Raw genomic sequence first — 24,179 nt, 5'->3', positions numbered from 1 at the left:
GTGGTGACACGTGTATTGATACCAATACAATGATCTAGATCTGGTATAACTAATAAAATATTAAATCAGTGAAGAGACATTTAAATCAGATCTGGATCATTGTATTGGTATCAATACACGTGTCACCGCCTGAAGGTGGTATTTCGCGAAATTTGCAGACGATTTTTTTCCACTAACTTGTTCTTGCGTGATTTTGTCTGGGCAGCGGAGGCCAAAGGGTGGAGGGGAAAACAACAAGCTCGAAAGCAGGGGATTCTCCCCCGTCGATTATAGGGTCAGTAGCTATCCGATCCTCCGCAGTCCGCTCTGCTATAGCTTAGGTTATATTTAATTGCGTTCGCTTTTGTTCGATTTATTATGTATTAGTTCGATGAATGATGATCGGTGTGGGCTTGAAATCAGTTCTTCCGAGGGTTTCTGCTGCGTGTTCTTAATTGCTCTTCTCGTTCGGTTATGAATTTCGGTGCTCCGCTGCGAAGCAAAATGGATTTGGTATCTGGTTACAAGGTTCTCTTTCTCTCCCTCTCTACTTTGTTGTTGTGATCCTGCTGAATTTTTGATTGCCTAGATATATTAGTGTTTTAGCCTCAAATGGTGTTGCAGTTTCTGTGTGCTTTTGCGGTTTATCTGGCAATGTCGTTGTCATAATCATATATAGCTTAATTTTGTTCACTTTTAAGAATTGAAGGATGTCAATATGTTTGAGTGTTAAGAAAATGTTTGGATTTTAGGTCCCAGATAGCGATTCCTTGGCTATGCACAACTGTTTCTTATTTACATTCACCTCAGATTAGTCCAGATACCTAAAATGATGAGTCCATATTTGTTCTGGAATTGCAGCTACCAAATAATAGGTTGACAAAAAACCCTAGCAATAATTGAATATCAGATTAGGTGAACCCTTTGGACATCTAACAAGGTTGATAAAACTTAGAGTAACTCTTAATCACAAGGAACAAATCCCAGATCATAACTGGTCTATCACAGAGAGAACTAGGGTTCAAGAAGCCAGAAATCAAGAACCACCTGTCAAGGCAGAAAACAAATTTGGATGGGGTTCAAATTCCCATCGAGTGGGGGTTCTCAAAGATATGAACAACCTCTCAAAAACTCATCCTAAAATAATGGCTAGATGTTGAGATACTGAGATGTCTCAAAAAATAGAAAGAAAACTGATGCAGATATGGCTGCCCTTTCTTGGTTGGACCAGCATGACCGGCTTTGGAAGCCAAGAGCCAAGAAGAACCGGTCCAGCCCAGGGTTTTGGTCCAACAAGGGTTGGAAATAAAATTAGTAGTTTACTTAGTATTTGATTTCATGCTTTTACTTTCCAGACTTGAACGTAGGAGTAGGATTTATTTCCTTGCTTTGGTTTCCTTTTTATAGTTGTTTTCTAATTTAGGCTAGTTTCCATTCCAGTTAAGTTTCTAATTTCATGTTCCTATTTTCCTATATATTGGTTGTAATCGACTAAAGATTTAGAGAGCAATTTGATTATTGAATGAATGTGTGAGTGTGATCCTCCTTTTCCCCATCTCTACTCTGATTTCCCCTCCCTTTCCTAAGGGTTCTCTATCAAAAACTCAGAAATAGAAAGTATCTGAATATAGGCAAACCTAGCGTACTGATCAGAACCAAAACACCAGTGAAGGGGTTTGAGTGTTGATTGAGCCTGTAAAGTATCAGCAACAGCTGATGGTTGGATCTGCCAGATCGAAGGGATTGAAATTCCCGGCATAACTCCTCGAAAGAACTGAACTGCAAGGGCTATTTTGGATCCTCCCATCAGCAACTAATGAAACTCCAACAGAGCAGCAAATAACACAATTGCAGCTGGGTATCAGTTGGAAGATGGGAAAGGGGATAGGATGGATCGAGCCCCTCACTCTATCCTAGGTGTCTCAACCATTAGGTCTCTCACCTGACGGCGTCACATAGTCATTAGCACAAAGCCAAAACAATTTTCATTCATAAATCGCCTCGAGAAGGGGGGGGGAGATTCTAAGGTCTCAGTTATAGCTGCTGCTGCTTTTCTTAAAGTAGAAAGTCTCTAGAAGTCTCGTACACAGCAATATGTAGACTTGTACACCAATTAAATTAACTGCCTAACCTTCACACTTCAAAATAGAAAGTAAATGTTATGTGCATGGGTTGGAGTCTTGGAGGGTGTGTGCGTCAGATCAACTCATGGCGTTGGAGTGATGTAGTTATGATAGTTATTATGTAGTGACTATGTAGTTAGTGCAAGTATGTGTAGTGTGAATGGTTGTTACATGGGGGAAGTGTTCCCATATGTAGATATGTAGAAGGGAGTTAGATATTAGTGGGAGAAGTGATATAACTTACTAGGAGTTGTAGGAGACTTGGAGTCTTGGTTGCTATATCACACGCCACTATCTATTCAACACAAAGGGAGGAATGGATAGACTTGATAAACTTTGGTTCCCTATATTTTCTCCAAGGAGAAGGAGGTCATGGCTTCCTTAATTAAGCCAAACATGTCATGCTTCGTTTATTAAGCCAAGTTATCGTAATATTTGTTCTATTTTATCTCATTATTATCTCTTGCTTATGTCTTCTTTATTTCTTTCCCTATTTTACCTCTTCCCTCTCCCATGCACGCATCAGTAAATAAAAACAAAATAATAGAAAACTTTCCCCCCACTATCTGGTTTTTAGTGAACCAGTAACACCCAGCTGCATGGGCTGGCCCAAAGGCCCATTTGTCTGGTCCACTTATGTAGGAACATGGACCTGACCCCTTAGGTTCCTGTGGCTATATTTCTGGCCTAGGAACCTGTCTACATCAAGAATAAGTCTAGGCTGTATCAGACTCGAAACAGAAAAGAAAAGAGAGGGACAAAAAACCCGAGTAGGGAACACCCTCATCGGTGCAAGCTAGAAAGAAGGTGTCTTGGAACTAGGACTCTATCTTTTCTATTTAAAACATAGTTGTCACGGCGTCATGGCGACCCAAGGCGGTGGAGGGGTGGCTAATCGATTTGGCGTGAATCGCCTGCTATGGCGTTGCCATGGCGATCAAATCGCCCATGTGTTAATTTTTATTTCCCCTATTTTCTAAATTATTTTGTATGTTATAATATATACCCTATGACATAAAAAACCAATCAACATTAAGCAAGATCAAGTCATACAAATCAACATAGTCACACTCACATCAAGTCATAAAAAATCTACATGACTTATTGACATTTAGAGAAATGCTCTTCTTCTATAATAAGTTTTATTGGTCTAATGATTTTATTTTAGATGAGACTTTTTGTATTAGGTATAACACAAAACTAGCTTTCCAACAAGTCTAAGATTACTTAAATCTGAGTTGTTATGACAAAGTTATGTTCCGGTCAAACTTATTTTAAAGTGTGCTAATGTTGTTAAATCGTTTGAATGGAAATAATTTTATTGACATCAAAACAAAAGATTATTTTACAAGATTTTTAGTTTTAGCAATGTTCTACCATGATAAGATTTATAAAATTTTCAGAATTGAGAAAAACCTTAGCATTCAAAAGTTGAAAATTGCCCTACAACCAAAAATCCAATTTTTGTTCTTGGATCGGGGGGGTTGACTTTTTATCATTTTGGAATTTGAGTTTTAAACTATTTTTATTGGAATGAAATAGTTATGAATAATATCTTAAGTAAATGAAATAACAAAATATAAAAACATTTACTTAAGTAGTATTTGGCATAAATAAGGGCAAAAAATATAAGATGTCAAACAATGCAATAAGGCGACAGTCGCCTAGGCCCCCAGGCAAACTGCCTGGATGCCAAGGCGGCGCCTTGACAACTATGCTTAGAAACAGACTCATACAAGGGAATATAATAAATATCTGAAATAAAGTCCTAATCTAACTGGTTTTGAGTGAACCAGCTGACACCCAAGCCACAAGGTTTTGCCTGAACCAGAAATGGTTGGGCATTCCATAGCAATCTGGCTTGGATCTGCAGGGTCGTGGTTCTAAGGAGCTGCAGGCCTGTGTTTAGCAGCCACAGGTTTGTTTTTAGCCTGGTTCCTGCATTGGTACTTCAAGTAGTATCTTCTCTGATCTGCATCAGGATCTGTCCTATCTGATCCAAAACCCTATTGAAGTAGGATTTGCGTATCCTAGTAAATTTATCCCATCTGTTGGTAGGTTGGGCATTCCATAACAATCTGGCCTTGGATCTGCAGGGTCCCCTGCATATCTAATCCCTGATTTTTATCTTTGAATCCATAGGCCGTAGATGCATGGCATTAGTATCTAACTGGTTATGTGAGCAATACAGATACATCTAGAGTTTGTTCTCCTTGTATTTTCCTCTTATAGATAGGCCATTACAATTTCAAATGATAAAGTTTTTATCGGATTTATGGTCATTTGTTCTATTTAATTTTTATTTATTTATTTATTATTATTATTATTATTTTTTTAACATTGCACTATGGGTCTGTGCAGGGAGTTGTTGGGCTTGTATTTGGGAATGAAAGTTCTGCTTCCAGTGAGGATAGGTAAGCTGCACTCGTTTTTGTATTTTTTGGTTTTTCCCTCACATGAGAACAATAAGAGTAAAGAAAAATTTTCATGTGCTAATTGATGTAGATTTTTCTTTGATTATTTTAATACCCTTTTGTTCTAATTACTACAATTTTTTTGCATGGCATCCATCCTTGAATTTCAAATGCTTTTACCTATTTGTCAACCTTAATTTGCTATGAGGTGCTTTTTAGACGCCCATTTATAAATCCAGGAAGAAAAAGGACTCTATTCACATGTACATGTACCTCTGGATGGTACTTCGGGAGTTAGCATTACTGTAGGAGCCTTTGGTTCTGGAAATACCTTTATTGTGCTTTTTGGGTATGAGTTTTTTTTTTTATCTTCAGGGAATAAAGAAAACCTCAAAAATCACAAAAATTATAACACAGTCATTGAGTGATGCATCATTCATGCAGTTTTTACCCTGACTAAATAGATTCCAGAAGGTGGTGGTGTAATGGTGTTTAAGTTGAGTATGTGGTGGGAAATTCTGATTGAGGTGATGGACATGCAAATTTGTACCATCTTTTCAGCACTTGTTTTAAAATCAATAGCATTGGATATTTGGATTGATTTAGAATTTTTTTTTGCTGGTGTTTCGTTTAATATGCAAGTTTTAGTAGGGGGACAGTGAGAGAAGTAGTTGTAGCAGCCATTTGCTTTGTTTATCAGGCTTCAATAGATCATACATTGCTACTGCTGCTCAGGAGTAGATACTGAAGCATGCAGATGTGTGTTTCTTAGTGCTTCATTCTTTTGTAGTCTTGTTTATTTCTTTTCCTTTTATTATATTAACTCTTCTTAATTCTCATTTTCTAAAAGTCTTAGCATCATCTTTTTAATCCTAACATGGCTGGATTTTAAAATGCTAGACTTGCCATCTTGGCAAACCCACAAAACTAGTCAGATTCCCAATCACAACTCAAGAAATTCTCATGTAATTTCTTATGATCTTATCGTTAAAGACTATTGTGCACTGAAATGATCCTTAGTTATGCTCAATTCAAACTGGTTGATATTAAGTGGTGCTTGGACTCCAGATCATGTTAAGGTCTATTTCTGCCTTTTTAGCAATCATAATAATCAAATTGATTTATATTCCTGAGTATCACTGGAACTTTCGGTGAGTTGCATAATGATATACAAATATAATAATTTAAAAAAAAACATGGATAAGTTGTTTTTTATTTAGTCAGTCACCCCCCTCCCCCCCCTCTTTCATTTCCTGCAAAGCAGGAAACACCTGCTAGAAAGGCAAGGGGTTGGACAGGAAGTAGCAATTTACCATTAGAGAGAGTTTCATAGCAAAAGTAGATATTGGGGACCATAAAAAGTGGAGCACTCTTTTTATTGGCATCATTACTGTTTTGGTCTCAACAGGCTTGTAGCCATTTTTCTCTTTTGTCTCTGTACAGGTGATCATTGCTTACTGTTGTTGGTGATGTCTGCTTGCATGCATATTCGTGTGATTAATCCATATTGCCTTGCTTGTTTCAGTAGCTATGTAGAACGTTTACTCGACCGTATTAGCAATGGTGTCTTAGCAGAAGACAGGCGTACTGCTATTGCTGAACTTCAGTCTGTTGTAGCAGAAAGTCATTCTGCTCAGCTAGCTTTTGGGGCAATGGGTGAGTGTTTATTTCTTATTTGAAAAGAAAAATTCAAAATGCATTTACTGTATATATGTCATGCATCCTCTGTGTCTTTGCTTACAGGCTTCCCAGTGCTTATGGGTGTCTTGAAGGAAGAACGTGATGATGTAGAGATGGTGACTAATTCTTGTCCTTGTTTCTAAGTTTATTTTCTGTTACTGTTTGATTTGATCAACCATTTTCGTTGCTGATTTGACATCTGAGTGTCTAACTGTAATGTAGAGCTAGTGCTCTAGGAGCCTAACTCCCAGTAGGATCACAAGTTCTGCCCAGAATGGTATGGTACACTCCCAATTACAGCAAACACAACGTACTGCCGACAGGAACAGCAAGGGTTCTTTAATGAGAAAATAACAAGTCAACCAGAATGGCAACTACAAAGCTCAGATGGGAAGATCCTTATGGTCGAAGGTAAGTCTCTTGGAGAGGATGAACTCTTCAAAAATTCAGGTCCAACTGAACTGAGTGTTGGATGAAGAATGACTGACCTGATAAAATTTAGGAACTTAGAGCAAATAATTAAAAACTCACAGAACCAGTAAGGTTACTGTCAACAGGAGTGGTTGATGATGAGGTCGATGGTCCTAGCCTGTGGATTCAAGATGTTCTTCAAATTTGAGATAGGTCTGAGAGGGATTCTTGGGTTGCAGGTCTTCAAACAGCAGCAGGAACTAAACAAAACACTGAACCGCAAGCAGGGTCTGATCTTGGATCTCCAAAACCCACTTCAACAGCACATTTGATGGAGTTGTTCTTCAAGTGATGAGCAGCAACAGAATATCAGGGAAAACAAAACTCTTTTTCCGGTCTTGCGCAGGCAAGGAAATAGTAACTTCAAAAAAGTGGAAAGCAAAGAAGAGGAAGAAAAGTGTGGGGGGGATATGACTAAGGCTACTCACCTATGGCCTTGGTCTGTCTCTCACACACCTTGGCCTCTCACCTTTGGTATCTCACCAAAGCTGAATCACATAGCAATCAAAGAAAGGATTTTTTTTTTTGGTAAAACTCCAATCGTGGTCTTCCATCCCCTCCCCCGTCCCCCCAAAATTTATTACCAAAGAAGAGAGTGGGAGAAAGAATATACATCCCCCAGGGGAAAAGAAAAGGAAAAGAACAAAAAAACAAAGGTCAAAACAGAAGGCCAATAAATCAACTAGAGGGGGGGGGGGAGAGTGGATGGGGGAAGGTCCCAGGAAACAACAATGAGCGTATTCCTTGGTGAGTCATTAAAGGGGTGGGGAGAAATCATTTTGAGCTTAGAACTAACTTCAAAATAGATGGCATTCCAAATCTTGTCAAATTAGCAGGAATTGGAAGTCCATCTACGAAGATTTCGTTCCATCCAAATATGGTTAATAACGGCGCGAAAGGCAAGTTTTCCAACAGTATCACAGGTAATAGAACCCCTATAAGTAATGTCGATCCAGATCCATTGCCTATGAGGAGGGAGAATACGTCTCCTGCCAGGCCAACAAGAGCTGAGGACTCTTTTCCATATAGTGGAAGAGAAGGGACAAGAAAAAGAATAGATGGTCTATGTCTTCGGAACCATTCCAGCAAGGACAACAAGAAGGGGGAATCAGAATGTGATGGAAGAGGAGCAAGGGTTGAGTGGGGAGACAAGAGGATTGTGGGATCTAATAAAATCCCAAGCTGAGGAGGAGCTAAAGGAATCTGAAGGGGAGGGAGACCAGATGACTTTGTCCCCTCTTCCACGGTGGCTGGGGGGACGGGGAAGGGGAAGGGGAAGGGGAAGGGGAAGGGGAGGCAGGGACGACCAGATGTCTGAGAGAGGAGGGGAAGAAGTAGTAGGAGACCAAATCCCATTAGAGATGATGGATGCAACGGTGGAATCTCTGTTCAGGCCGGAGGGGGTCTATCTCAGAGAGGACACCAGAGGGGTGCCAATTGTCCAACCATAAGGAAGTGGATAGGTCATCAGAAATAGAGGTGTGAATGGCACCAATGGCCAAGGGAGGGAGGCTAAGAATGTTACGCCATACCAAAAAGCATTAGGGTTAGGAACTTCAAAAAATAGAAACTGTTACAAGACTTTGTCCAACCTTTTTCATTATTAAATAATAAAGCAACTGTTACAAGAATAGAAACTTAAAAATATATAAACTACTCCTATTCTAAGATCTCTCTTCTAGAACTTTACGAATTGAAAATAATAAAAGGAAACAAGTTCTTAGCTGTCAGATAAAATCTAGCCTATATCTTTTTAAAACAGAAATAGAAACAAAATAACAGCTTCTAATAGAATTTTCGAGCAGCATCCAGTATCCAGCATCCAGCATCCAGCATCCAGCATCCAGCATCCTATCTTCTTTGCAGGGCCCACACACAGCTTCTAGACCCCAAACCAGGGCCCACGCAAGCTAGCACTAGGCTGGTCAGAACCAAAACCAGATCCAGAACCATGGGGATTAGCTGTACCCAGGTTTTTACCTTGGCCTTTTTCTTCTTCATGCTTAGATCTACATCAAACTACCATGGCTTAATTATGTAGAGAACACCTCAATATGAAGATTTACATATATGTGGAATTATGTTATCGTAAGCATAATGGCAGATCCATTCACCACGTGTGGTCCATTGCCAGCACATGAAATCAAACGTTTCTGTTGCTTGCAACTTATTCTGATGTAGTGATTGGGATGGCAGGCTTTCAGCTGCATATGGGCTTGCATGGAAAATTCATACCATCCATTTTATGAGGGGCCCTGCTAGATTTACCACTTTTCTTTTGCCCACATCAGCCTCATTTTGTGTATTTCAGTTCTTTTAAATAATTGCTCTTAAAATTCAAGAATGTTCCACATAAGAATGAGAGAGAAAAATGATTTCTCTTTTTGCCACATGAGCCTTCCAAATTGCATACCAGCTCACCAGGGAGAAACATGTGACCCATATGGGGATGCCAACTTTGCCACATGTAAATATATTCATGAACAGGGTTGCGAGTCTGTTTACTCTAAAAGGAAATATTTGGGAGTTTCTACTCATCTGTAAAGCTAGGCTATTATGTCTGTTACTTTTTCTTTCTGGTAATCATTTCTATGCTTTTTTGTAAGCAAGCATGTTTTTGACCTCTATGTTAGTGTTTATTAGGATGATTAATATGCCTTTGACCTCAAATGTGCAGGTTCGGGGTGCCCTGGAAACTCTCGTAAGTGCCTTGACTCCTATTGATCGTACACGGGGACCAAAGAATGAAGTCCAAGCAGCTTTAATGAACTCTGATTTGCTTTCTAGAGAAGCGGAAGACATTTCTCTGCTTCTAAGTTTGCTGGTGAGAGTTCTCTAGTCCATTATTATTCTATATATTTCAATTGATCTTTGCCCATTGCGAATTGGGATTGAATGTGTTATGTACCTAGCTGTAAAGCTTTGTCCTTTTGGTACTGTGGCAGTCAGAGGAGGACTTTTATGTTCGGTACTATACACTTCAACTTTTGACAGCACTTCTTGCAAATTCTCCCAATAGGTATCCTGCTCCAGCTACAATTTTATTTTTTGACCTCTTGTCTCATTGTTGTCCTGTGCCTGTTATTCATCCAGTTATTTGTTCCTGTTTCAGGCTACAAGAAGCAATTCTTACCATTCCTCGTGGAATAACTCGTCTTATGGATATGCTTATGGATCGTGAGGTATGCTCCTTGATAATTATGCTTTAAAAAAGTGCAGTATGGGTCTTTCCTCTCAAAAAGCGAGAAATAAGGGCAAAACTATTGCACATCAAAACTCACAAGAGATTTATGGATTTTTTGTTTGACTTTGAGCTTCCTCAGATCTCTCTCTCTCTCTCTCTCTCTCTCTTTCTCACACACACACACACACACACACACACACACACACACATGCATTTGTTTATGCTGATCATGCAACTTCTTTTAAACTTAGATGAGTTGCTCTGCTTGGCAGGTTATACGAAATGAGGCTTTGTTACTTCTTACTCACTTGACCTGTGAAGCTGAGGTTGCATTCCTCCCTTGGCATCATTCATAATTGTTATTTGCATGAAATTTTTTTGTCTTGATACTGATCAGCGAGCTTCTTAATTACAGGAAATTCAAAAAATTGTTGTCTTTGAGGGTGCATTTGAGAAGATCTTTAGCATTATTAAAGAGGAAGGAGGTTCTGAAGGAGGTGTTGTTGTGCAGGTGAGTTCCCAGGAGCTTTCAACATACAAGCCTGTTAGTGGACAAGCTACCATGATCCTTTTTTTTTAATTTTTTAATTTTTAATTTTTAATTTTTAAAGCCCATGTGTGTTGAAGTTATAATCTTTCTGTGCCTAAGTGCAACTAAAGGTTTGTGTGGGTTTCCGCTTCTTTTACCAAGAGAGCCTGTTAGTCTAGATTAAGCTTGTCGTGTATCCTGTGTGTAATTATTAAAATGCTGTGCATTGCCCTTGTAGTCTTATACCTATCAGTCTTTCAGTTAGTGGACAAGCAACTATGATCTTCTTTTTTTTTTTTTTTTTTTAAGCCCATGTGTGTTGAAGTTATAATCTTTCTGTACCTAACTAAGTGCAACTAAAGGTTTGTTTGGGTTTCAGCTTCTTTTACCCAGAGAGCCTGTTAGTCTAGATTAAGCTTATCTTGTATCCTGTGTGTAATTATTAAAATGCTGTGCATTGCCCTTGTAGTCTTATACCTATCAGTCTTTCAGTTGAAGATGGTATCTATCAGTAAAATGAATTTGCCCTTGGCAAATGGAAGAAATAAGTTTCAGTTATAAACAACTAAAGAAGTAATTATAAGGTATGCATTTGGTATCCAAGGTGAAGTGTAGTGGTGGAAATTCATAAATTCCAGAAATCTCACGTTTTCGGTCTGAGATGACTGCAATGCCTTTGATAAAGCAGCTTGATAAAAGTTTCCTTGATTATTTTTATGCGAGTACAATCTTGATGCTATTTAAAGTATTATTGATATGCCATTTCATCTCTCTTCTTTCTTTGCCTTTATACCAAGGTTAAATTTTTTGGATTTCAGTGGGAATTCAACCCCTGCCGAATGTTTCGGCAGAATGGCCGAAATCTCACTAGAATTTGGTCCATTTCGTTGCCAAAAAGTGAGATTTTTCCCCGACACTTCAGGGAGTACCTAATTGTGCATGATTACACATGTCTGAATCCTTGGGGGAAAAAAACCAAAGTGGTAATTTGGCTTTGGACTCTAGGCTGCTAGTGTGTATTGTAGTTTATCATCCATTCCCTTATATAACCTATTCTACACATAATTTAGTTCTAAACACTCAACAGTAAATAAAAACAATTGAAATATGCATTAGGAATGAAGAACCATAAATTTGGAAAGCATTATACAATTAACAAAGTGTGAAACCATTTAACGTTACACTATTGGTCATATTATGCCTGAAGAAACATTCGAAGTCCATCACAGCCATAGCTGTCCAGGCAACAAGGCGACCAAGGCGTTGGAGGGTCAACTAAGTGCTTAGGCGGAAAGGTGAGCTTAGGCAACCAAGGTGCTCTAGTATTTGTATCCAAACAACCGACTACACAAAGTCACAAACACATAATATTCTCCAATTAACAAAACAATACAGAAGATTTCAGTAAGTATGATCTATGAATAATTAAACAACCCTTTAAAGGTAGTAAGCGGCATGAACATATAAATTAACAGCCCATCACGGCATCACAGCAATAAGAATCCCACTCTATATATGCTAACAAGCTAACAGCCCATTACAGTAATGGCAATCTCAATCAATATATAAAAGAGTTCATACAATTTCACATATCAAGAAATAAGAACAAAGAACTAAGAATATGGAAGTATTCAGACTTCAACCTAACTCTTCATACAATTATGCCACACACACGCACACACACACTCTCCAAATGTAGGCTAACCCCATGCCTGGAAAATCCAGTAGGTGATTAGCTCAACAGGATCACAAACACATGCGGACCTGCATTTGTTTGTTATTTTAGTTACAAGTCAAGTAGTTAATTTCATTTATAACTCCCCACCTGCATGTGGGCTTAAATTGTGTTTCTCTTAAGTTTAGACTTCTATTTTAACGACTCCTATTCAGTTAAGGATTAGTTGGTTAGTTGGTTTGTTAGTAGCTTGGTCCACAAGCTAGGGTCTTTTAGTTAAACTAGGACTTTAATTCAGTTTTTATATAAGACCTTGGTCCACAAGTTGAGTTTTTTACAACTTCTGCTGTGCGATTTCAGTTTCGGGTGAGAAGCCTGGGTGAGAAACTGATCGGTCAGAGGGATTCTGATCCACAGGTGGGAAACCTGAGTTCTATTTATTTTCATGCTCTGTTTATCACCTCAGGTACTGATCTTTCTTCCAATCGATAACACATCTGGGTTGAGTTTTAATCTTTAGTTTGCATTATTTATTCCATCTCAAATCTGTTGTTCATGTTGGCTATATAGTCCTGATATTTTAAACTTCGGAGATACCCTCTTGGTTAACTTGAGGTTCCCCTGTTTTGGAACCAATTTCTATCTAAGAACTTTGATTACCGAAGGCTGATCTGTTTAAACAGATCAGGCCCATCTTTTGGAGATGAAGTAGAAGAAGAAGAAGAAGGGGGGGGGGGGGGGGGGGGCAGAATCAAAGGAGAAGAAGAAGAGAAAGAAACAGAATATAAAACACAACTTACCTGAAGGGAGGATGTCATTGCTCATGCCTTAACTGCTGTCACCCATCCAGTCCACGTAGGGTTTCAATTTCTGTTTTTCACTTTGGAGAAGAGTAAATGTATCAAGTTGCCTTTCAGTCTTTTTTTTCCCCAAATTAACAAACTGTTTCTATGCTTCTCACCGACATGGTAATTTGTAACCTGTACACAAGCCAATAAAAGTAAGAGAAATAGCATCGTTTTATAAAAAACAATACATATGTAAACAAAAAGCAACAACAAAAGGCATCATCCGGTCAGGGACCTGGGAATCCCAAGCCGCCGCCTTAACAGCTTAACAAAAGGTGGGGGATCGCCCAGCCTTTGAAATTCCGCTTGGACGTCCGGGTGACGCTTTGACAACTATGATCATAATAGGCCTATGGGTGGCATTATCAAAATAAGCAAGGTAACCCAACCTAGGTACAGAAAATGATCCCTTGTCAACCATGAAGCAATCCAGCTGCTAATTGAAGGATTTCAGCTAAAAATCAGGAGGTGTTTCCAGATCTCAAGGGTGGAATGGATGGAAGACTCAAAATTTCGACTAAATGAGTTGAAATTTGGGTTATATGTAAGAGGTTTGTATTGTTTTTCCTTGAAGTTTATGTCTTGTAAATTCTTATACCTTTTTTGTTGTTTCGGTCTTTGTTAAAACCTAAACATTTCGGTCTTTGTCAAAACCTAAACATTTCCGTTGAAATTTGGAACCATGACTACTTTATAGTAGCACAGCTATGATCCTTTTTTTTTTTTTTTTTTTTATCATTTTTGGGTGCGCAGTCTGATCCCTTCTGTTATTTGTTCTGATTGTTTTTTTCCCCCCATGGACAATGAGTCTTTAAAATTGTTTCCAATCTGTTGAATTAATAATTTCAGAAAACTATGAACTTCATAACAGCAGTACTAATGTTTCTGTTTCCACAGGACTGCCTTGAACTGTTAAACAATCTCATTCGTAACAATGGATCTAATCAGGTTTGTGATTTTTGTTATTGTCAATTCATGTTTTTCCATTGTGGGAGTCATCATTGTTTTTTTTTTTTTGCTCAGATATTACTGAGGGAAACTATTGGGTTCGAGCCTTTAATATCAATTTTGAGGCTCCGTGGCAGTGCATACACATTTACCCAACAGAAGGTAGGAAAAGAAATTAAATAGTTTCTGATTTTTCTGTTTCTTTTGATTAAGGGGAAATCTTGTTTTAACCAAGGTTGGTGAAAAAAAAAAAGAGGCATAGCCATACTTTTTTTCCCTTTTCTGCCGTTTCTGTTTAAATAAACGGCAGAATCATAAATTTCCGTTTCTAGAAACAGAAACGGAATTGAAGGTGTTTGATAAGTCATGTTTCTGGAAGTCGATAGTAACCAGCGAAAGAATGGCCACGAGTCGTTTCCAGAAACGGCAACTTGTTTCGCCTTAGTCGTTTCTTGAACCATAAATAGGTAGAAATTTCAATTTCTATTTCTGAAAACAAGTGAAACGAAACAGTTTTATCAAACACTTTTTGTTCCGTTTCTGCCGTTTCGCGTTTCTTGAAACATTATCAAACGAGCCCTTAGTATAACACATTTTTTTTCCAGTAAGGGTAAATCCTATCATTTTACATGCCTACTTGAATGATTTGCTGCATTTAATAATAACATAATGACAAGTCACTTTTAAATTATTTTTGAAAACCCTTTCTACCCCTAAATTGAATTACTTTTGGGAATAAGACAAGCGGGAATCAAATTTCTTGTGTTTGTTTTTTCTTTTCTTAATTGCATGGAAAAACATATGATGCCGGTAGGCTGTAAATCTGCTTAGTGCATTAGAATCCATTGAGTTGCTACTGGGAGGTCGGGAGGCTGAACCTGGAAAAGATGCTGACAGGTTGGCTAACCAAACGATCTTGTGTCAGGTTTGTATTAAAATTTAACCACTTCAAGTTGTACCTTTCAAAACCCCTTTATTGAACTTTTGGACCTGAAAGTGTGTTGTTCATTATTATCTTAATCAATTGTAGAAGGCCTTGGACTATCTTCTAATGCTGGGAGTTGAGAGCCAATGGGCTGCAGTTGCTGTGCGCTGTGCGGTAAGACAAACATTTCTTTGAGGTTTTTCTTTAAATTATATGGTTTCAAGTAGTTGTATAGATCTCCTTTACCATTGTTGTACCCTAGAAAAAAAAAATCTTAGGTCCTTCAAGGGCAGAGGGTATCTACATGCCGCTCGCATGTAATGGCATCTCCATGTGAAACCAATGGGTGCACAATCACGATTCGTATAGAAGGGCCCCCCATGGTCAGCCAGGAGAGAGAGTGTGAGAGCAATGTACACACCGTGGCGTGTAAATAACCACAGAATGAAGAAAATCTGCATCACTATGCCCTTCCACAACAAGAAAATCCAAAATGCATTTTGACTAAGTTGGCCTATTGGGTGCTTTTTCATTTACTCATCATATGTTTTCACCTTTTTTAATCTTGGTCCATAATGATGAACTGGAAGCCGCATAAGAGGTTGCAAGTGAACTAATGAATATTACCTGTTAGAAGCAAAACTTCCCCAAGTAGGTTTACTGTTTGGAGAATACTGTATAATCATTTCGTTATATATTGCACTTAATATAGTCAGAAGAGCTTCATGGACAATAAAGTAATAGAATATTAATATAGCACAGCTCCACTTTTTCACTTGTTAGTTTAGTCCTGCTAAGAAGCTGTTTTCTGTTTCCCCCCCTCCCCCCTTTCTATTTTCATATTTTCTCATTGCTCCCTTCCCTTTCTCTCCTTTACTTTCCAAAATATATTTATTATTCCCTTGGGAGAAAAGCTACATTTTTAGGTAAAATGTGAACATTGCTATGCTTAGTGACTTCTAAAATGAACTTATACTTCACGACCTGCATTGTGGCAGTACATGGGCAGGACCATGGGATAGAGACATGGAACAAAATCTCGGTTGGAACTAACTGAAATCCCTGAGTTCCGACTTAGGGCCTGGCCAAAATGAAACCCAGTGTCGAAAATTCCAAACGAGATCAGGCACATCTCAGTTTCAGGCCTTGACCGAAACCAGGTCGGAAGTTGAGATCTTGATCCTTGGATAGAGGACCCAACCGTGTTCAAGGCTCAAGGATATAAATATATTTATGTGATCGCTTAAAATATGGAGAAGTTATGTGATGGGTTTTAAATATTATGATTTATTTCAGGCACTACGATGTATTGGTGATTTGGTTGCTAGAAATCCTGAAAATCTTGACACTGTTGCGAGTAAATTGCTTGGAGATGAACCAGATGTTGAACCAGCCCTGAATTCAATATTGCGGATCCTTTTGCGTACTTCCAGTTTACAAGAGTTCATAGCAGCTGACTACATTTTCAAGTGCTTTTGTGAGGTTTGTCTCTTACGGTGAACTCAAACCTTGTAGTACTTCCAGTTTACAAGAGTTCATAGCAGCTGACTAGGACTACATTTTTGAGTGCTTGTGAGGTTGGTCTCTTACAATGATCTCAAACCTTGTAGTACTCATTTCCTTTTACGTATGGCTTATTAAATGTGATGAAGAAGAAGCCATTGGTTGTATATTGTGATCATGGTTAGAGGAATCGGATCAAATCGGCTTGATATCATCGGATCAGATTGGTATCAGCACTGTCAAATCCTGATTCTTGGCCGATACCGTACCAGCGGTACGGATGAAGGTTGATAAGGTTAAAAAAACTGTTTTTTTAATGACAACTAGGGGTATTTCTTCTGATATGGGCAGATCTGACTCGGGATCGGATCGGTTTTGGCTCTGTCCGATCCCGAGACTGATCCGGTACCTTAAACCATGATTGTGATTGTATTATGTTGAAAAGTGAGCAGTTTGAGATTTTGGGTTCTGTGCTGCTGACCTACACACAAGGATTTGAGAGTATCATCCTGATATGTCAAAAAGAGAAAAGAAAGATGTGAAAATACCCTGTTAAAACTCTTTTCCCTCATTCTCATGATATATGAAGATTTTAATTTCACCTGCATTTAACTTGCTGTAGTTTCCTGTGGGCAGCATAATACAATCTTTGCTCAAGGACATGGATGACTGTGTTGGAATTTCCCTCACAGATTGAACTCTACTCAAGAATATAGAGAATCTAGTTCCATGAAAGAGGGAATTTTGGATATGAGATTAGAAACTATGTATAGACCATGAAACTTTATACACTCATATTTCTAATTTGCATGGTATTTGGTTGTTTTTCTTGTTATGTTGTTTCTTACAGTTTAATGATTTCCACTTTGTTTAATTCAGACAAATGCAGATGGTCAAGCAATGTTAGCTTCCACGATGATTCCTCAACCACTATCAATGACTCATGCTCCTCTTGAGGAAGATGTTAAGATGTCATTTGGAAGGTTTCTTCGCATCTCAAAAGTCTTGGTTAATTAACTTTGTTACTGTAGCTGAGGCCTCATACTCTTCACCTTTACCGTCTAAAACTTAAATTTAGCACTATGATGATTATCTTCCAACTGTTTGATTTTCTGTGGCAGCATGCTATTACGTGGTCTTACTTTAACCGAGACTGATGGAGATCTTGAGGTAACACAACTATTAGTGAACTTCATAACAATTATTTACCACCCCAGAAGAAAACCTAATTTATCAGGAAAAAAAGATCAGTTGAACTTGGAGATTTTATCCCTGTTGATTGGATTATACCCTTTGTATTCTCTTAAAACTACTGCCGATTGACACAATTATTGGTCAGGATGGAACACATGTTGTTATTGCTTGCTACACTGAAAATTATGCAGCTAATGTTTTCGAGTGCAGACTTGTTGCAGAGCTGCTAGTGTTCTTACTCACATACTGAAGGATAATACCCAGTGCAAGGAAAGGGTAATCTCTCTCTCAAAAAAAAAGTTTCTTCTTTTCTCTTCCATTTTAGATACTACGACCATGTAAAAAATAAACATACACTAAATGGAATCATTGTCATAGGAAGCCATTGAGCATTTCAGAGATTCTGAGCTCATTGCAATCCATTTCTTAAAGGTTTCAGGAAATCTGCAACTCTGAAGCTAGGATTGAATGGGTGGAAGGCAGCTTCTTATTATACTTGTCTAATTATCTGCTTCAACATTTCAGGTCATACAAATTGAAATTGAAGCACCAATGTCATCCATGGGTGCCCCAGAGCCACTCATGCACCTCATAATAAAGTATTTGGTTTTTGCTGCCTCCTTGAGAAAGAAGGAAAATGACCACAAAAACAAAAGTTCAACTTCAGTAGGGGACTCATATATCCAACCCATTATCTTGCGATTACTAGTCACTTGGCTGGCAGATTGCCCTAAAGCAGTTCATTCCTTTCTAGATTCAAGGCCTCACCTCACATTTCTGCTTGAACTGGTGTCTAGCCCATCTGCTACTGTGTGTGTGAGGGGTTTGGCAGCTGTTCTTTTAGGTGAATGTGTTATCTACAACAAATTTGGTGACAGTGCCAGGGATTCTTTTATGGTGGTAGATGCAATTAGCCAGAAGATAGGGCTGACCTCATACTTGCTAAAGTTTGATGAGATGCAGAAAAGTTTCCTTTTTTCTTCAGCAAAGCCAGCCCAACAGCGTAAGTCACTGACTAGATCTAATGCTGCTAGTATGGTGGAGACTAAAGAAGTTGATGAGATTGATGGGATCAGTCAGATGCAGGATGAGCATCCAATTCTCTCGTCGCTCTTTGATGCTCAATTTGTCAATTTTGTTAAGAAGCTGGAGACACACATTAGAGACAGCATTGTGGGCATTTACAGTCACCCAAAGAACAGCGTAGTGGTGGTGCCAGCAGAGTTGGAACAAAAGAGTGGGGAGAGCGATGGGGACTATATAAAACGGCTGAAGTCATTTGTAGAGAAGCAGTGTACTGAGATGCAGGTACTTACTGTAGCTTGTCTTTGCTTTTCTTTCCTAATAGTGTGTTTAACTATGCATGACTGGTATTGTGGTACACATTTTATCTTTCCTTTCTGTATCATCATGTCTGCTGCATGTATATATCCCTACTTCTGATTTGCTCGGACATTGTCTGTTAGGATCTTCTTGGTCGGAATGCAACTCTGGCCGAGGAGTTGATGGAAGCTGGTGGAGGTGTTGCTTCTGGATCTGATCAGAGGGCTTCAAGTGGAGGCCGGGAGAGGGTCCAGACTGAGACCCTTCGCAGAGATCTTCAGGAAGCAGTGCAACGGGTTGAGATGCTGAAGTCAGAAAAATCTAAGATCGAGGCTGATGCGTCCATGTATTGCAACCTAGCTAGTAAGCTGGAAGCTGATCTGAAGAGCCTTTCTGATGCATACAACAGTCTTGAACAGGCGAACTTTAGGTTGGAATCGGAGGTAAATGCATTGAGGAAAGGAGAAGCATACCCAGACGTTGAGGCCCTAAAGGCCCAGGCAAGGGAAGAAGCCCAGAAGGAGAGTGAGGCAGAACTGAGTGATCTGCTAGTTTGCCTCGGACAGGAGCAGAGCAAGGTGGAGAAGCTGACAATAAGGTTGAAGGAGTTGGGGGAGGATGTCGACTCACTCCTCGATGGTATTGGTGATGACATTGGGCTACCAGATGATGGAGAAGAGGACGACGACTGATCAGACCTGTATTTGTTCTGCCTGTTTCAAACTTGTAAGTTCAATTGAATGGAGTTCTAGTGTCAGCATTATACATTTATTATTAGTGTATTGTTCGTATTATTCCATTGGTTGTATAAAGCTACTGGGGAATCATGAATGGGTAAAATTATTCCTATGGTTTCTTGTCTTGGAGATACTCCTTTTGTGTGGGTAATGGAGGATGATAACAGTTGATCAGCTGGTTCTTAAGACAGCTAGACAATAACACCTGATGTGCTGTTTTTGGCATTTCCCTATGTTAAAAGACTGCTGACGCAGTGTAAACCGTAAAACTGAAGGCTTCGCAATTGAAGCGTCTTCAGTTCCAAATAGCTCACAACGGAGTAAAGATCATGTTCAGTACATGTGATGATCTAGAGTTGTTACATCATGATTCGTGCACAGGAGATCCCCACTTAGCTATCTTGATAAGGTGGGTAAGATGAGAAAAACTAGGAGATTGAATGAGGAGAAAAAAAAATGAGGTGGAAGAGATAGAGATAAGTATGATAATTGGCTTTACGGATGAGGTCTTGGACTAATTTGAGATGGCTTACCTACACTTGTTATGAGAAGATAAACTACAAATAGCTCTAAAGGAGTAGAGAGAAAATAAAGTGGAAGAGATAGAGATAAGTATGATAGTTGGCTTTCCGGATGAAGCTATGACATCCTCCTTTTAATTTAGAGGTAGTCTACATTTACTCCTTTAGAGCCATTTGTTGTCTTTTTTCTCTTAACTAGTAGAGGTTGGCCGTTATGGCCTCGTCCGCCAAGTCAACAATCATACTTATCTCTCTTCCATTTAATCTCCTAGTTTTTCTCTTCCACTAGGGATCTCCCGTGCACGCATCACATCATTGATGGTTCAATTATTATTATTATTATTATTATTATCTTTAAATGATAAGAATAGGGGAAGGATTTCTGACTAGACTTAGCAACGTCTGCAGTGTGGCAGTCAACACTCAACGAAAATGGGTGTATTCTATTTCAGCTCAATCCAGTTTCACCATATGCATGATGACAATTGTGGGTTTTGCAGCTCACGGTAGACCCTTTACCCAATTCCCTTTGGTAGAAATAAAAGCAAATGGATCTTCATCAATAATGATCAATGACAGAGAAATTGATCACGGATTGTGACAGATGAAGAAGACTCCTGCTCTTAGTTCGATGTATTCCAGTTCTTACCACAGACAATGCAGCCATAGAGCATGAAAGATGAAATAAAGTGTGCTTAGACGCCACTTTCCTACTGGAATTGCTAAGCCACTAACCAAACAATAGTAGGAATTTCTCTAAAACCATAGATGACAATTCTCAAAAATATATTAATTCATGAACTAAATAATCAATTGAACTTGCTCGTAAAAACTCGGTGCAAAATCCAAGTGTGTTAGAAAACCATAAAGACTCCTCAGTTGTCTTGACAAAGAACACATAAAGTCTCAATTGGAAACAATCTATTGAATAAACTTTCGAAAGTAAACCATTATGATAACATTTCCATAGAAAAACTTTAAATTTAGGATGTACATTTAACTTCCAAATAATATTCTGTACTTGTCTGAAAGGTGGGACTTTAGGTATACAATAGAAGTGTAATTTAATAAGACATGAAGCAACAACTTTTTTTTTTTTTTTTTTTTTTTTTTTTTTTTTTTTTTTTTTAATATATATATAAAAGCAGAAGAAAAAGAACAAACGCACAAGCTATGAAGGCAATCCAACGGGGCCCTAACACATGCTACTAAAAACAAAAATCACCAAAGGGGGATACATCCAAAAATAGGGTAGGGGCAAAATGAACAAAGGGGAGGAAAGAGACAACTAATATAGATGATATATGAAAACTAAGGGGAGGGAGCAATAAGAGGGTGATCCTAAGAAGAGGTCAGATGCCTCTTTCTGCTTGAGTTAGGGCACAAAATACAATTATGAATAATTTTATTTCTAATCTCAAAAGTGATAGTGTCCCGGACGTTCCCAATACTACGCAAAATGACATTCCATTTTTTGTTTCTTTCACACCATTTATGATAGATCATTGTATTGAAAGCCAACTTACTAAGAACATCACAAGAGGTTTTACCGTTGAAAATGTTCAAGACCCACCTCCATCCTTCGTCAGAAGGAAGGATAGCTCTAACAAAAGGCCAACACTTTCTAAGAATACTTTTCCAGATTGATTTAGAGAAAGGACAAGAGATGAATAGATGGTCAACACTTTCAATAGAATTCCAATAAAGGCAATAATTAGGGATTAAAATATTTCTTTGGAAAAGAAACTCCTGCGTCAGGAGAGAATAAGTGAAAGCTTTCCAAACAGTTAAACAATGCCTTGGAATGGAAGATCCAAACCAAATTAATCTATACTAGGGAACAGAGGGAACCCTAGATCTGATCAAATTCAAAGCAGAAGAAGAGAATTTCTTGGAAGAGTTTGCCATCCCATGGATACATCCCTACTAATTCTGGACCTAAGATTGACACTCTGAAGCTTATCCTAGACCTCAATGAGAGAGAGAAAATTTCTCAGGTCGGAAGCCACTTTCTCGGTTCGGAAGCCACTGATCATCTTTAAGACTGATCATCTTTAAGGATGGAAGACACCTTAGCCAATCTACTAGAGCTTGCATCATACCTGATTCTGTCATAACACTTGAGAGATGCCAATTATCAAGCCAGTGTAAGGTGCTTGAAGCATCACCAGTAGAAGATATATCTAAGAATCTTTTTTCAAACCCAAGAAGCATCCAATTCGGTTGATGCAGTCCAAATGAAGTCTAACTTTAGGTATCTAGAATAAACCCAATCAACCCAGAATCTTTTCTTTCTAGAAGCAATATTCCGGATTAGCTTAACAATCCGGCAATGTTAGATTCCTTAACCCTATGAAGACCCAAGCCTCCCTCCTTCAGAAAATAGATTTTAGCCCAACTTAGAAGGTGAAGAAATTTTGGATTATTACTACCCTTCCAAAGAAAAGAGGACCTAAGAGACTCCGTCTTTGAAGAAATAGATGTAGGAATACCAACAACTCTAGGCCAGTAAATATAGGAGTTTTGCATTACTGAACTAATGAGTTCAAGATGCCCTTGATAGTTAAAACTCCATATTTGGAATAAGGACAAAAGAGTACAATTAATAACAGTAGGTTGTCAGTTAATTCTAAGAATGTGATTAGTTGAGGAAGCAATAGGAGTGTACGAGAGGTAAGTTCCAATTCCCAGAGGATCCCTTCAGATCAAATATACATGTATAGATGATAGTCACAGGCTGAATGTGAGGAACCTTGAATTTTAATATTATGAATTTTCTTGTCAAGTTATTTATCTACTCCTGGAGGTTAGTTTAGTTTTTCATGTTGTCACTTTTCATGCATGAGTTCATGGTCTTCAAGATCTTTAGCTAGAGTTTCAAAGTCATAAGGACCATTGAATTCTGAAGTTTTAGCAATGAATCATTGTCATTGTTATGGTTGTCTAGATTCAATGAGAGGGCCCTTGCATGAATCATGACAATTTAGTGTCATATTAGAACTGAGTTGGAATCGTTGAACACCTAAACCCCACCTTGTATTTGCATGAGGCCCTTCCAACACCAATCTGTTGAAAAAAAATGGCACCTCATATGTTAGATCTTTGACCTTTTCAAAGTAAATTTGGCCATTTTATTAGTCTAGAGATTAGATAATAACTATGATTAAGCTGATTAGACTATTCATGTATTGACAAGATCTGCTTGGATTGGACTTGGAAACATTTACTTCATATATTTTGGAACAAGTTCTATTAGGAGAGGCAATTTCTGTCTAAGATAGCCATTAATTCTTATGTTTTTTTTAAAGCAAAATATAATTTTTTACTACCCATATGGGTTATTAGATGCCAATTTCTAAGCAAGTATCTACATTGGGCTTAGCTTAAATTAATATCTCAGCCAACTAAGGTAATTCAAAACATAGCATGTTATATACAATTAAATAGAATGATAATGTCATTTGTGATAATGTCATTTTCGTAATTATTTGGATTAAATGTCAGGGTAACAATATTTATATAATTATTGCTTGTAGTGGTAGGAACTGATTTGTCAAACTATTTCTCTATTCTTTCCACCAAAAAAAAAAAAAAAAAGGTATTTCTCAATTCTTAAAATACTTATTAGGGAACATTAGGCAATATAAATGGGATCATAGAGGTATTTTCGTCATGATATCTGCAAGAACAAATCAGAAAACCTAAATGCGATCATACGAAGTTAATGATTACAATCCAGCGGCTTGTGTTAATGGCTGCAAATCTCAAACGACAGAAGATGTTTTTGCATGCTTGCGGTGCTCATCTTCTATTAAAAAGAGGTTTGTGTTCTTTCTTCAACTCTAACTACTCCCTTGTTCTTTTTCATCTTCCTTATCACAATTATGATTACTATTCTGGTAATTTCATTTTTTTTTTATCATATTCTTTTTAAAGTTTGTCTATAGTACACTTGCATTTATGTTTATCTTTGATAATGTCACCTTTGGGCAAGCATTGCTTAATTCCTGCCAACAATTTTCTATGTCTTTGAAAATAAGACAAAACATTTGAATTGCAAACCTATTGCAATAATATTAAATTTTACCACCTTGGTGTGTTCTATCCCACTGTAATAGCTTGCAA

General features: G+C 38.2%; 1 protein-coding gene across 7 annotated transcripts; it reads left to right on the top strand.

Annotated features, from left to right (window-relative positions):
- Positions 1 to 162: 162 nt before the first annotated feature.
- On the top strand, positions 163 to 19,662 carry LOC122084058 (golgin candidate 6). 7 transcript variants are annotated; one of them, XM_042652082.1, is made up of 20 exons: positions 163 to 274; positions 367 to 507; positions 4,464 to 4,516; positions 6,042 to 6,172; positions 6,260 to 6,312; positions 9,345 to 9,491; positions 9,613 to 9,686; positions 9,780 to 9,849; positions 10,124 to 10,177; positions 10,267 to 10,362; positions 13,801 to 13,851; positions 13,927 to 14,013; positions 14,666 to 14,776; positions 14,882 to 14,950; positions 16,073 to 16,258; positions 17,159 to 17,262; positions 17,401 to 17,449; positions 17,684 to 17,749; positions 17,999 to 18,781; positions 18,940 to 19,662. In XM_042652082.1, exons 2-20 carry the CDS (start codon positions 454 to 456, stop codon positions 19,486 to 19,488), a joined length of 2,787 nt encoding a protein of 928 aa, XP_042508016.1. In that variant the 5' UTR covers positions 163 to 274; positions 367 to 453; the 3' UTR covers positions 19,489 to 19,662. The 7 variants fall into 7 exon arrangements, with proteins under 7 accessions (XP_042508016.1, XP_042508015.1, XP_042508018.1 ...); XM_042652081.1 differs by having other exon boundaries at positions 165 to 320; positions 403 to 507; XM_042652084.1 differs by having other exon boundaries at positions 179 to 274; positions 403 to 507.
- The last annotated feature ends 4,517 nt before the right edge of the window (positions 19,663 to 24,179 follow it).

Source organism: Macadamia integrifolia, chromosome 7 (assembly GCF_013358625.1).
Source record: "Macadamia integrifolia cultivar HAES 741 chromosome 7, SCU_Mint_v3, whole genome shotgun sequence".
Taxonomy (NCBI): Eukaryota; Viridiplantae; Streptophyta; class Magnoliopsida; order Proteales; family Proteaceae; genus Macadamia; species Macadamia integrifolia.
The sequence above is the reverse complement of the archived record's forward strand: the minus strand, read 5'-3'. Positions and strand labels throughout refer to the sequence as shown.